Genomic DNA, 14,904 nt, shown 5'->3' on the forward strand with positions numbered 1-14,904 from the left:
GCAATACAATTCACAGAAAAGACCTTTGAGTTTAGCATTAAATTAACAACAGAATAAATAATTTAGAAAAACTAGTATTATACAGATAATGTTGCATAAAACATGTCAGATGAGGAGTTTAGTTTTGTACAGGTTTATGTGTTATGTAATATTATCAGACTTCTTATCCATGTGTTTTTCCACCAGACGTTTCTGAGTTCATATCCTGCAAATATTTATCATTCTTCCAAACGGTTTTACAGGTTTCATAATCTTTGAAATACTTCATCCTTTTGCTTACCAAAACCTGTCTCAGACTCTTCAAAGTCAGCCAGCATAAAAGAGATTTTCCACGACGCGGCTTGTGTTCGGTTTCAGTGGAGCGGTCATGTAGCTTTCAAAAGAGATGCGAGTAGGTGTGTACATGAGATAAAGGTTTGGCTGTGAAACCTTATGAAGATATAAATCATTTTTAAGTGAACCTTTTCCATCTGTCAGGACATGCATGGTAGTTATGTTTATTTATCAAATAAAAACTACTGTACATAAGTGCACAATGCTGGGTTCTGACTTAAATCTATAAAAACACAGGAATATACAGATCCAGATCTGATATCTGAAGTCTAGTGTGAAGTTTTCAGAATATATAAAATAGTACATTCATTGCTACTCATTAAGTAGCATCAGTAGCTCTATGTAAGAGTCCTTCATTTGAGCAGATGTTGAAGGCAACGTTCAGACCCGTCTGAATCAGTTACACTGGTTAATAGTTATGTTCACTCAAACCACGAAACCAGAAGCGACACAGCGACCAGGAGTAACGCGGTCAACACACTGATCTTGCTGCTGACTTCTGCTGATGAAAATGCTGCGTTGAAAAGAGAACAGACAGACGTTATCATTCAGTGAACATTAGGAATTTTGCCTGAAGCTCATCTAGTACAGTAGACAGAGTACAGTTGCAACACTTCAAGTTTGAAGCACTTTCAAGCTTACAGTCCGCATTCCTTCAAAGATACAGAGTCCTTTTCTTCTGCTCATTTTTATTGGGAATACAATAGTGGCCAAAAGTGTTGTAGGGGGGGATATCTGTTTTTAAAGGATTAGTTCACCCCAAAATGAAAATTTCCTAATAATTTACTCACCCCAATGCCATCCAAGATATCCATGTCTTTCTTTCCTCAGTGGGAGAGAAATTATGTTTTTTGAGGAAAAAAATTCTGGATTTTTCTTCTAACAATGGACTTCATTGGTTACCATCGTTTTTAAGTCCAAATCAATGCAGTTTCAAAAGTCTTTGAAGTGTTTAAACGGGCTGTACGCGATCACAGCTGAAGAAGAGGTTGTTATCTAGCGAAACGATAGGTCATTTAAAAAAGGTGATGACGTAGTTCCCTGTCCGTTTGTTGATCAGCTCAATCCCAACTATTGAAGGTAAAAAGTCTATAAATTATTTTTTTTAAATTAAATGACCTATCGTTCCACTAGATAACCAGCTCTTCTTCAGCTGTGATCGCGTACAGCCCGTTTAAACACTTCAAAGACTTTTGAAACTGCATTGATTTGGACTTAAAAATGATGGTAACCAATGAAGTCCATCGTTAGAAGAAAAATCCAGAAATGTTTTCCTCAAAAAAACATAATTTCTCTCCCACTGAGGAAAGAAAGACATGGATATCTTGGATGGCATTGGGGTGAGTAAATTATTAGGAAATTTTCATTTTGGGGTGAACTAATCCTGGATTAAGCCATCAAAATATGAGGAAAACGTTTTATTTTTTCAATATGAGGAAAGAACAAAATGCAAAAACTTGGTGAAGGTATTTATCTGTGTTATTTGGAGAAAAAAAAAAGGCAAACTACTGCTAAAGTTTTTATTTTACTATACGAAAAAAGAAAGAGCTGACAGGAACAAGCATACATTGACCACAACATAATCAGTTATTAATATTTTGTTGGTTCTCTCATAATTTCTTCGTATGGCAACCTGGACGAAAATCATTTCCACTATATTTGTCATATTTCATTGCGTTATTATCACAAATAAAACCATCGACTCCAAGCACAACTACGCAATATGACTACAAAATCTTTAACACATTTAATATTCGAACTAAGGGTGAAGATGTGAATTCACTGAAATCACTTTTGGCCATAATAAAAACAAACTGTGCCTATTATTGATGATTAATACATTTTCTTCTTCGAAACAAAGCCTGAAATTTAGAGAATTTGCTATTAATAAACACGTAAAAGCGCACTTGGATGCTAGATTGTGCTATTGTGCAGTTTAAGTTAAAATGTTTTAATCAAGTTGAATTTAAACGAAAAACTGGTATAAATTTTCGAAATTAAGCGATTGGTTTGATCTTCTCACCTGTGGATAATTTACTCATTCAACCTGTTTGTTATAGTGAATAACTTTCCCGCATTCCCAAATTATGTGTAATATCTGCGCCAATATCTAAATAATAATATAAAATTAAAAAAAACGAACAAAATGTTACAACTGTACACTATCCAACATTAATATGAGTGCAGTTATCAAATTATAAATACTCATCTGAGCAAAAAGATTAAAGTGCAACGCTTACCTGTGCCATTTATCACAATTTCATTAGTGAAGATCTGGAAGGGTAGCGAGTTGTTTCTGGCTGCTCGAACTATAGTGTTCACTATCTGGGTGCTGTTGGGGAGAGCGGTGTTCGCTGCAAATGAAAGATCCATGGCGTTTCGGATCGTGGGTACACTCCTCGTTTTTACACTGGCATCACTACAGAGAGTTTCAAATCAAAATTCATTGATTAAAACTATGCAGAATTATGTTAAATCAAAAGCTATGTTCAAGAACACAGCAGCATTTGCATACCTGAAGCTGTTTACGGTTAAGATGCTGAATGATGCAGGGTAATCGGCAAAGAAAAACGGTTCAAGCTGCAAAACAAGAGCGTTGTTTAGATTAAATTGGCACAAGCATTGTTTGCCGAAATAACCAAAAAATGTAGACGAGTCACACCTACCCCTGTTTTTATCATTGTTGCCCTGTTCTTAAATTCAGTTGAAGTTGTAATTGAAAGAGCAGCCGCAAAGGTCCCATTAGTCAGGATTGTCAGTGGAATTATCTGCAGTGATTCTGCAAAAACGATTTGAAAAGGTATCACATATTGCACAGAATTTTCTAGGCAAGTCAATATGGTACATTTGATAGCAATCTGGCATATCAGATAACTGTACATCGACTGCGATGACTTACTGATGACACTAATAGTGGTGGCATCAACGGTGAGGTTGAAGCCGGAGTTTGGATTTGTGGCTGCTTCTTTCAGAGTCTCCACAATGGCAGTGCTGCTGGGAATGGGTTCGGTTGACTTTTCATTAAACACTAACTCAACCTCTGCCTGGACATTTTGCTCTGCTCGGGTTTTGGCAACACCTCTGAAATGAAAAACAAGAGATTATAACTGCTTCCAGATATACTGTGTGCAACTGACCATAAATGCAACTGACCACACAACCATAAATGCTTAGGAAAGCAAAATAAACTAAATTAAATATTCAAAAAGGAGATGAAATCTTCTCATGTTTTGAGCTGTGTTGACAGTAATGAGTATGGTAATCATGATAAATTACAATGAAAGTACAAAATTAGTTTTTCTTGTCAGGGGGATTTAAGTATAGGCGTTCCCATTGCTCAAAAAGTAGAGCATCACGCTCGCTGATGGAATATATTACATTAAATGCAAGTTCTAATGCATCTAATCTAATGCATAAATTATCTAATTAAATTTTAGGGATGCACCGATATGAACATTTTGTCCGATACCGATAACCGATTATTCTTTATATTTGAAAGCCGATAACCGATATATTGGCCGATATGACAGATTTGTGCTGCACATGTTGCAGTGAACTGTATTTTCCTTTTTGAACTGATTCCAATCATATTTCAAGCCATTCAAAACCATCATGTTGAACAGTGCGAATCTGAAGTGTCTCAGCTGAGGGAAATAACACATTATTTAATTGCCGATACCAATTTAGCCGCTACCAATATGGTGGCCGATATGTTGTGCATCCCAAGCAAATTTAACAAAGAAATCATTTAAGTAATGAAGCAAACTTTTAACTTACATGAAACGAAGCACGATGGTCCTGATGAAACGTTCCCCATACTTTTTTTTGTAGAGATCATCAAACTGTAAAAACAGTGAGTCAGTTTTAGGAATATTTCAAAATATTCTATTAAAATATGCTAATAAAGATTTAGATTTGAAACCAAGTTTAGATTTTCCTTAAGAATTGAACTATTATAAAAAAATAAAATTAAAATAAGCATTTAAAATCATGAAACATTTTAAAATACTTTTATATATATATTGTTCTGCAGTTCCCTCGACCCTACAGAAGATAAGCAGTTTTGAAGAATGGATGAATGTTCTGCAGTTTGAAACTTACCTCACTCTCTACTTGTGTGGCTAGCTCCTTAAATTCTGGACTCTGTGGGTTTTCAAGTTGTGGAACAAATATCACAATAATGACAATCTGTATGGCTACTGATGGCGGAGGACGTGGTGGTAGTGTGGTTGTTGTGGTGGTGGTGGGCGTTGTTGTTGTTGTTGTTTGTGTGGTGGTTGGTTTGGTTGTAGTTGTAGTAGGACGGGTTGTAGTTGTAGTTGTAGTTGTAGTAGGACGGGTTGTAGTTGTAGTAGGACTGGTTGTGGTTGTAGTTGTAGTAGGACTGGTTGTGGTTGTAGTTGTAGTAGGACTGGTTGTAGTTGTATTTGTAGTAGGACTGGTTGTGGTTGTGGTTGTAGTAGGACTGGTTGTAGTTGTAGTAGGACTGGTTGTGGTTGTAGTTGTAGTAGGAGGGGTTGTGGTAGTTGCATTTGTAGTAGGACTGGTTGTGGTTGTAGTTGTAGGAGGACTGGTTGTAGTTGTATTTGTAGTAGGAGGGGTTGTGGTAGTTGTATTTGTAGTAGGACTGGTTGTGGTTGTGGTTGTAGTTGTAGGAGGACTGGTTGTAGTTGTATTTGTAGAAGGAGGGGTTGTGGTAGTTCCATTTGTAGTAGGACTGGTTGTAGTTGTATTTGTAGTAGGACTGGTTGTAGATGTATTTGTAGTAGGACTGGTTGTGGTTGTAGTTGTAGTAGGACTTGTATTTGTAGTAGTTGTAGGAGGACTGGTTGTAGTTGTATTTGTAGTAGGAGGGGTTGTGGTAGTTGTATTTGTAGTAGGACTGGTTGTGGTTGTAGTTGTAGGAGGACTGGTTGTAGTTGTATTTGTAGAAGGAGGGGTTGTGGTAGTTCCATTTGTAGTAGAACTGGTTGTAGTTGTATTTGTAGTAGGACTGGTTGTAGATGTATTTGTAGTAGGACTGGTTGTGGTTGTAGTTGTAGTAGGACTTGTATTTGTAGTAGGAGGGGTTGTGGTAGTTGTATTTGTAGTAGGACTGGTTGTGGTCGTAGTTGTAGTAGGACTTGTATTTGTAGTAGGAGGGGTTGTGGTTGTAGTTGTAGTAGGACTTGTTGTATTTGTAGTAGGAGGGGTTGTGGTAGTTGTATTTGTATTTGTAGTAGGACTGGTTGTGGTCGTAGTTGTAGTAGGACTGGTTGTAGTTGTATTTGTAGTAGGAGGGGTTGTGGTTGTAGTTGTATTTGTAGTAGGACTGGTTGTAGTTGTAGTAGGACTGGTTGTAGTTGTATTTGTAGTAGGACTGGTTGTAGTTGTAGTAGGACTGGTTGTATTTATATTTGTAGTAGGAGGGGTTGTGGTTGTAGTTGTATTTGTAGTAGGACTGGTTGTGGTTGTAGTAGGACTGGTTGTGGTTGTAGTTGTAGTAGGACTGGTTGTGGTTGTAGTTGTAGTAGGACTGGTTGTAGTTGTAGTAGGACTGGTTGTGGTTGTAGTAGGACTGGTTGTGGTTGTGGTTGTAGTTGTAGTAGGACTGGTTGTGGTTGTAGTTGTAGTAGGACTGGTTGTAGTTGTAGTAGGACCGGTTGTGGTTGTAGTTGTAGTAGGACTGGTTGTGGTTGTAGTAGAACTGGTTGTGGTTGTAGTTGTAGTAGGACTGGTTGTAGTTGTACTGAGTGGATTTACTGTTGTGTGTTTGGATAATTTGTAGAATAAAGTTATATAAAAATAACAGTTGAGAAAACGATTAATTTTCAGCAAAATCCATAAAAAATATTGTATAAACAACAACTACACACAACTATAGTTTAATAACAATAAAGAGTAACACAGAAAGCATTCCAAACCGTTTTGAATGACATTACATTGATGATATTGCTTGATTGACTTACCATCAACACTGGTGATGTTAAGAGTGGTGTTACCATTTAAAATGGCATTGGTTATATTCGTTTCACTGGGTACGGTTGTAAATGTTACATTCATATCAGTGATGATTGATCCATTTCTACAGAAGGGACGGGGGAGAGAAAGAGTCATTGTCATTTTCATTGTTTTATACAAATCTGTCAGATGCTGTTATTAACAAAATATAGATGATTCAAAAAACATTTGACAGTTGCTGATATCTTTTGCCCTAGTCTACCAGTAGAATTCTAGATGTACAAATTCCTTTTGCAAGTTTTGGAGTAATCTTGACATGTTTTGTTTTATAAATAAGGAGCCCAACAACCGATGGAACAGCCCACACTGAGATCTCATCTCACCATCATTGAATCCGTCTGGGATTACATGAACAAACACAAGCAATTGAGACTAACGCCATCCATAGAACTGTGAAAGCCTTTCCAAGATGCTGGAACAACCTGCCAGCAAACTACTGCACTGTTTAAGAGTTAATGTCTATTAAGCAAATCAAGTCAGTGTTTGGTGTGACCACACTTTGCCTTCAAAACAACTCTTTCCAAGGAGTTTTTTTAAGGTTGGTTGTTCCAAGCATCTAGGAGAAGTTGCCATAGTTCTTCTATGAATTTATGGTGTTTAGCCTCAGTTGTTTTTCTGTGTCTTCCATGTAATTCTCGATAATGGTGGGATCAGATCTCTGTGTGGTGCACATCTTCTGTCATAAAACTTCTTGTTCATACAAAAATATTTCTGAATTATTACAGCATTCGTAATAGGAATGTTTGGAAATCTAAAATTGTTATTTGTAACTTGTCCACTAAAGCATGAAGCATATATATATATATATATATATATATATATAGAGAGAGAGAGAGAGAGAGAGAGAGAGAGAGAGAGCTGTCTGACTGTATACATTTTTGTTTTCCAAAAATGAAATGTATTCTTATAATAAGGAAAGAAATACCCACCGGAACGAAATAACTTTCATTTCAACGAAGGAGCTACCGAATTCCCTTTGAAAGATTGGCTTAATCTGTGGAAAACAGATTCACAATGTCAGGTTCAACATTTAGTTAAGAATTTTAACCACAGTTAAAAACCTTCAATATGAAAGACATTTGGTGGTCATTCATTCTTTTTTACATGATCTGGCGTTATTATTTACAAATTTAAGTGCATATTAACATTTATTGTAATAGTCTACTCTTTAGTTCTTGTTTAACGGTGTACCTTTAAGTGCACCTGTTATTCTATTTTAAGGTCTATTTTAGGTTAAAAAACACACATTATTTTCACATAATATACATTGCACATCTCCTCATTTCTCAAAGAGTCGGAAAACGGTTTGTTTGAAAATTCAGTCTCTCTAAACCCCTCCTTTCTGCAAGCCTACCCTGCACTGATTGGTCAGATGGCCCAGTCTGCTGTGATTGGTCTACCGCTTACAGTGGGCGTTGGAAACAAAACGCCTATTAGCATATCTGAATTCCAGCCCTTCCTCAGCTCTTGATCACAGTGATACGAACAGTAACAATGGCGTGAGTTTTACCGTAGCAATCTCATCAAAGTGGATTTGCTTTGTCAGCAGAAAACAGCGTCTTCTCGACATAAACAACACGATCCAAACTCTTCCAGTCTCAGATAAACTACAGTGTTTGAGGGCGGGGCTAAGAGACGCTGTTCAGCCAATCAAGACCACAGGTTGGCATTATGCAAATTAGTTACAAACCTACGCGCGCGTTCAGCAGGAAGTGAGACTGAATTACTGACGACTCGTTTTAGGCAGTTCAGAATCAAGTCTTTCGTTTAGAATGAAAACTCCATTAATCTACACTTTGAAGTTTGCAGAGCTTTTACCTTCACAAACAGCTCTATTACACACTGCATGTAAGGCAATACTCGGTTACACTTTATTTTAAGGGGTCATTGTTACAGTGTAATTATATATTTAAGTAATTTAGTATTAAGCAACTACATGCACTTACTATAGGGTTAGGGTAGGATTAGGATTTGGTTGAGGGTTAGTTGCATGTAATTATGCTGTTATTACTATGGTAAGTACATGTAACATGTGTAACAAGGACACTGTAAAATAAAGTGTTCCCCAATACTCTAAAAAACATAATAGGGGCACTTTAAATTTGTTTGTACGTCATCTGGAACAAGTATTTAATTGCTTATCCTTGTTCAATAGACCACCCGAGTGACCAGTGAGGGATTTTTAATGGTCAATGTCTTTATCACTTAAGTCTTCCACAATGAATTTAACTTAGGATGAACTGCTGAAACTCTTAGCCATGGCTGCGTTTCCCAAAAGCATTGTAAGCCTATGTTGACCGTGGAACAAGGATTTATTAAAAGACTACTTACTACCTTCATCTTCGTGTTTGCGTTTACCAAACTCAGACCCTTTTTTTTTTTTTCTGATCCATAAAATGATTCCATCTGTGACTCAAAAACCGCAATATGATTCGAGCTTTGAGTTATATGATCCGTTGCATCACTATTAAGTGGTGAAAGTAAAATCTGGACTAGAAGTTGTTTAAAAAACAGCTAATTGATATATACACCTGGACGCAAATAAAATACAACACTATCTGCACTTAAATAACGTACATTACATATGTTGGGTGCAAACAGTTTACACTAATATTCATATTAGAATTCAAAATAAAATGCTTAATACATTAAAATGCAAGAATGTTACTATTTATTTTGCAGTTCAAATAGCATATATGTGCCTTAAATATTTATAACACAACTCACCTCTGTTATGGTTTTGTTTTCTCTGTTTTTAAATGCTTCTGATGATGAATTTGACAGGTCAGGTTCAAAATCTTCATTGCTGGAAAACCTAACTAGAACTGTAGAGGTTAAAGGAGTTGTGATCGTTGCTTCAGTTGTAGAAGTAAGTTGTGTTGTTGTTGCGGTTAGAGGGGAAGAAGTCGTAGCTGCAGTGGTTTCAGTAGTTGTAGTGCCCGCTGATGTTTGAGTTGGCGGAGCTGTTGTAGTTTCAGTAGTTGAAGTGCCAGCTGATGTTTGAGTTGGCGGAGCTGTTGTAGTTTCAGTAGTTGTAGTGCCAGCTGATGTTTGAGTTGGCGGAGCTGTAGTGGTTTCAGTAGTTGTAGTGCCTGCTGATGTTGTAGTTGGCAGAACTGTTGTAGTTTCAGTAGTTGTAGTGCCCACTGATGTTTGTGTTGTCTGAGCTGTTGTAGTTTCAGTAGTTGTAGTGCCCGCTGATGTTGGATTTGGTGGAGCTGTTGTAGTTTCAGTAGTTGTAGTGCCCGCTGATGTTGGAGTTGGTGGAGCTGTTGTAGTTTCAGTAGTTGTAGTGCCCGCCGATGTTGGAGTTGGTGGAGCTGTTGTGGTTTCTCTAGTTGTAGCGTCAGTTGATGTTTGAGTTGGTGGAGCTGTTGTGGTTTCTGTAGTTGTAGCGTCAGTGGATGTTTGAGTAGGTGGAGCTGTTGTGGTTTCTGTAGTTGTAACGTCAGTTGATGTTTTAGTTGACTGAACTGTTGTGGTTTCTGTAGTTGTAGCGTCAGTTGATGTTTGAGTTGGTGGAGCTGTTGTGGTTTCAGTAGTTGTAGCGTCAGTTGATGTTTGAGTTGGTGGAGCTGTTGTGGTTTCTGTAGTTGTAGCGTCAGTTGATGTTTGAGTTGTCTGAGATGTTGTGGTTTCTGTAGTTGTAGCGTCAGTTGATGTTTGAGTTGTCTGAGCTTTTGTGGTTTCTGTAGTTGTAGTGCCCGCTAATGTTGGAGTTGTCTGAGCTGTTGTAGTTCCAGTAGTTGTAGCGTCAGTTGATGTTTGAGTTGGTGGAGCTGTTGTGGTTTCTGTAGTTGTAGTACCTGCTGATGTTGGAGTTGTCTGAGCTGTTGTAGTTTCAGTAGTTGTAGCGTCAGTTGATGTTTGAGTTGTCTGAGCTGTTGTGGTTTCAGTAGTTGTAGCGTCAGTTGATGTTTGAGTTGTCTGAGCTGTTGTGGTTTCAGTAGTTGTAGCGTCAGCTGATGTTTGAGTTGTCTGAGCTGTTGTAGTTTCAGTAGTTGTAGCGTCAGTTGATGTTGGAGTTGTCTGAGCTGTTGTAATTTCAGTAGTTGTAGCGTCAGTTGATGTTTGAGTTGTCTGAGCTGTTGTGGTTTCAGTGTTTGTAGCGTCAGATGATGTTTGAGTTGTCTGAGCTGTTGTAGTTTCAGTAGTTGTAGCGTCAGTTGATGTTTGAGTTGTCTGAGCTGTTGTAGTTTCAGTAGTTGTAGCGTCAGTTGATGTTGGAGTTGTCTGAGCTGTTGTAGTTTCAGTAGTTGTAGCGTCAGTTGATGTTTGAGTTGTCTGAGCTGTTGTAGTTTCAGTAGTTGTAGCGTCAGTTGATGTTGGAGTTGTCTGAGCTGATGTAGTTTCAGTAGTTGTAGCGTCAGTTGATGTTGGAGTTGTCTGAGCTGTTGTAGTTTCAGTAGTTGTATCATCAGTTGATGTTTGAGTTGTCTGAGCAGTTGTGGTTTCTGTAGTTGTAGCGTCAGTTGATGTTTGAGTTGGTGGAGCTGTTGTAGTTTCAGTAGTTGTAGCGTCAGTTGATGTTGGAGTTGTCTGAGCTGTTGTAGTTTCAGTAGTTGTAGCGTCAGTTGATGTTTGAGTTGTCTGAGCTGTTGTGGTTTCAGTAGTTGTAGCGTCAGTTGATGTTTGAGTTGTTGTAGTTTCAGTAGTTGTAGCGTCAGTTGATGTTGGAGTTGTCTGAGCTGTCGTAGTTTCAGTAGTTGTAGCGTCAGTTGATGGTTGAGTTGTCTGAGCTGTTGTAGTTTCAGTAGTTGTAGCGTCAGTTGATGTTGGAGTTGTCTGAGCTGTTGTAGTTTCAGCAGTTGTAGCCTCAGTTGATGTTTGAGTTGTCTGAGCTGTTGGAGTTTCACTAGTTGTAGCGTCAGTTGATGTTTGAGTTGTCTGAGCTGTTGTAGTTTCACTAGTTGTAGTGCCCGCTGATGTTGGAGTTGTCTGAGCTGTTGTAGTTTCAGTAGTTGTGGTGCCCGCTGATGTTGGTGTTGTCTGAGCTGTTGTAGTTACAGTAGTTGTAGCGTCAGTTGATGTTTGAGTTGTCTGAGCTGTTGTAGTTTCAGTAGTTGTAGCGTCAGTTGATGTTTGAGTTGGCTGAGCTGTTGTAGTTTCAGTAGTTGTAGCGTCAGTTGATGTTGGAGTTGTATGAGCTGTTGTAGTTTCAGTAGTTGTAGCGTCAGTTGATGTTTGAGTTGTCTGAGCTGTTGTGGTTTCAGTAGTTGTAGCGTCAGTTGATGTTGGAGTTGTCTGAGCTGTTGTAGTTTCACTAGTTGTAGCGTCAGTTGATGTTTGAGTTGTCTGAGCTGTTGTAGTTTCAGTAGTTGTAGTGCCCGCTGATGTTGGAGTTGTCTGAGCTGTTGTAGTTTCAGTAGTTGTAGCGTCAGTTGATGTTGGAGTTGTCTGAGCTGTTGTAGTTTCAGTAGTTGTAGCGTCAGTTGATGTTGGAGTTGTCTGAGCCGTTGTAGTTTCACTAGTTGTAGCGTCAGTTGATGTTTGAGTTGTTTGAGCTGTTGTAGTTTCAGTAGTTGTAGCGTCAGTTGATGTTGGAGTTGTCTGAGCTGTTGTAGTTTCAGTAGTTGTAGCGTCAGTTGATGTTGGAGTTGTCTGAGCTGTTGGAGTTTCAGTAGTTGTGGCGTCAGTTGATGTTTGAGTTGTCTGAGCTGTTGTAGTTTCACTAGTTGTAGCGTCAGTTGATGTTGGAGTTGTCTGAGCTGTTGTAGTTTCAGTAATTGTAGTGTCAGTTGATGTTTGAGTTGGCTGAGCTGTTGTAGTTTCAGTAGTTGTAGTGCCCGCTGATGTTTGAGTTGGCTGAGCTGTTGTAGTTTCAGTAGCTGTAGTGCCCGCTGATGTTTGAGTTGGCTGAGCTGTTGTAGTTTCAGTAGCTGTAGCGTCAGTTGATGTTTGAGTTGTCTGAGCTGTTGTAGTTTCAGTAGTTGTAGTGCCCACTGATGTTGGAGTTGTCTGAGCTGTTGTAGTTTCAGTAGTTGTAGCGTCAGTTGATGTTGGAGTTGTCTGAGCTGTTGTAGTTTCAGTAGTTGTAGTGCCCACTGATGTTGGAGTTGTCTGAGCTGTTGTAGTTTCACTAGTTGTAGCGTCAGTTGATGTTGGAGTTGTCTGAGCTGTTGTAGTTTCACTAGTTGTAGCGTCAGTTGATGTTTGAGTTGTCTGAGCTGTTGTAGTTTCAGTAGTTGTAGCATCAGTTGATGTTTGAGTTGGCTGAGCTGTTGTAGTTTCAGTAGTTGTAGTTTCAGTTGATGTTTGAGTTGTCTGAGCTGTTGTAGTTTCAGTAGTTGTACCGTCAGTTGATGTTGGACTTGTCTGAGCTGTTGTAGTTTCAGTAGTTGTAGTGTCAGTTGATGTTTGAGTTGTCTGAGCTGTTGTAGTTTCAGTAGTTGTAGCGTCAGTTGATGTTGGAGTTGTCTGAGCTGTTGTAGTTTCAGTAGTTGTAGCATCAGTTGATGTTTGAGTTGGCTGAGCTGTTGTAGTTTCAGTAGTTGTAGCGTCAGTTGATGTTTGAGTTGTCTGAGCTGTTGTAGTTTCAGTAGTTGTACCGTCAGTTGATGTTGGACTTGTCTGATCTGTTGTAGTTTCAGTAGTTGTAGTGCCCGCTGATGTTGGAGTTGTCTGAGCTGTTGTAGTTTCAGTAGTTGTAGTGCCCGCTGATGTTGGAGTTGTCTGAGCTGTTGTAGTTTCAGTAGTTGTAGCGTCAGTTGATGTTGGAGTTGTCTGAGCTGTTGTAGTTTCAGTAGTTGTAGCGTCAGTTGATGTTTGAGTTGTCTGAGCTGTTGTGGTTTCAGTAGTTGTAGCGTCAGTTGATGTTTGAGTTGTTGTAGTTTCAGTAGTTGTAGCGTCAGTTGATGTTGGAGTTGTCTGAGCTGTTGTAGTTTCAGTAGTTGTAGTGCCCGCTGATGTTGGAGTTGTCTGAGCTGTTGTAGTTTCAGTGGTTGTAGTGCCCGCTGATGTTGGAGTTGTCTGAGCTGTTGTAGTTTCAGTAGTTGTAGCGTCAGTTGATGTTGGAGTTGTCTGAGCTGTTGTAGTTTCAGTAGTTGTAGCGTCAGTTGATGTTTGAGTTGGCTGAGCTGTTGTAGTTTCAGTAGTTGTAGCGTCAGTTGATGTTTGAGTTTGCTGAGATGTTGTAGTTTCAGTAGTTGTAGCGTCAGTTGATGTTTGAGTTTGCTGAGATGTTGTAGTTTCAGTAGTTGTAGCGTCAGTTGATGTTTGAGTTGTCTGAGCTGTTGTAGTTTCAGTAGTTGTAGTTTCCGCTGAAGTTTGAGTTGGCTGAGCTGTAGGACTGGTTGTAGTGGCTTTGGTAGGACTTGATACTGTTGTGTGTTTGGATAATTTGTAGAATAAAGTCAAATAAAATAACAGTTGAGAAAACTATTAATCTTCAGCAAAAATATTGTATAAACAACAACTACACACAACTCTAGTTTAATAGCAATAAAGCGTAACACAGAAAGCATTCCAAACCGTTTTGAATGACATTGCATTGATGATATTGCTTGATTGACTTACCCTCAACACTGGTGATGTTAAGAGTGGTGTTGCCATTTAAAATGGCATTGGATATATTTGTTTCACTGGTTACAGAACTAAATGTTACTTCCATATCAGTGATGATTGATCCAGCACTACAGAAGGGACGGGGGAGAGAAAGAGTCATTGCCATTTAAAAAAAAATGTTTTTTTTTTCCAAAAATGAAATGTATTCTTATAATAAGGAAAGAAATACCCACCGGAATGAAATAACTTTCATTTTAACAAAGGAGCTACCGAATTCCCTTTTAAAGATTGGCTCAATCTGTGGAAACAGATTCACAATGTCAGGTTCAATATTTAGTAACAAATTTTAACGTCAGTCAAAAACTAACAACATGAAAGACATTTGGTGGTCATTCATTCATTTTTATATGATCTGCAGCACAAAAGCTTTGTTTACAAAAGAAATAATAGGTTAGCAATTAAATGTTACATCGCAGCCATGGAAATATTGGGGGAGATTTGGGATTCATGACGAATGAGAGAGTTGTGCGTGAGCCCATAAATTTAAGCTTTGTCGGCTTTGAATTCTGTTTTGCGATCTGGTCACCCGATTATCAGCGAATTTAACAATATTCCATTAGTTATTCCATATAGAAAGCTTGAATTGTCTGCTTTTAAACAAAATAATTCAAAAAGAAAATAAACCGACTAGCTATGCTCTCTCTGCTTATATAGGCTAATCTGTATGAAGTGTGCATCTCTCTATAGGCGTGTTTGCAAGATGACGAGTCAGCATCGTCAACTTCATCTTTGCAGCCGACACTGACGCAGAAAACACTAGTTTATTAAAAAACAATTAAAATGTCTCCTTGCTATATTTGACACATTTATAATCATTACTTTTGCCGTTTTTTTGTGACAGCTGTTATGTGCGCTATTGGCAGCATCACCCTCCGGTTACATGAACGCGTCACCACCGCATCAGCACCAGAACATGGAGATTTTATTTTAGGGAATAATCGCACAACCTATTCGATATTCTATAATTAAATCAACTAATCGAATATTCAAAAATCGTGACTCATCCCT

At 38.5% G+C, this 14,904-nt stretch overlaps 1 protein-coding gene across 1 annotated transcript; it reads right to left on the bottom strand.

Moving 5' to 3' along the window:
* Positions 1 to 50: 50 nt before the first annotated feature.
* Positions 51 to 9,272, bottom strand: LOC309492591 (uncharacterized protein). Its single transcript, XM_082161576.1, has 11 exons — positions 9,061 to 9,272; positions 7,263 to 7,327; positions 6,282 to 6,397; positions 6,019 to 6,074; positions 4,435 to 5,049; positions 4,111 to 4,175; positions 3,233 to 3,414; positions 3,000 to 3,112; positions 2,849 to 2,913; positions 2,574 to 2,752; positions 51 to 847 (listed from the first exon to the last, which is right to left on the bottom strand). Exons 2-11 carry the CDS (start codon positions 7,280 to 7,282, stop codon positions 756 to 758), a joined length of 1,503 nt encoding a protein of 500 aa, XP_082017702.1. The 5' UTR covers positions 7,283 to 7,327; positions 9,061 to 9,272; the 3' UTR covers positions 51 to 755.
* Positions 9,273 to 14,904: the final 5,632 nt, after the last annotated feature.

This window comes from Leuciscus leuciscus (genome assembly GCF_965113295.1).
Source record: "Leuciscus leuciscus genome assembly, chromosome: 2".
Lineage (NCBI taxonomy): Eukaryota > Metazoa > Chordata > Actinopteri > Cypriniformes > Leuciscidae > Leuciscus > Leuciscus leuciscus.

Excerpts from the sequence above, each read along its gene's own strand:
- LOC309492591 (XM_082161576.1), bottom strand. The coding sequence starts at position 7,282 with ATGAAAGTTATTTCGTTCCG. Across the intron at positions 4,176-4,434 it reads CCACACAAGTAGAGAGTGAG|TTTGATGATCTCTACAAAAA; the intron begins GTAAGTTTCAAA and ends CTGTTTTTACAG. Across the intron at positions 848-2,573 it reads AATTGTGATAAATGGCACAG|CATTTTCATCAGCAGAAGTC; the intron begins GTAAGCGTTGCA and ends TTTTCAACGCAG.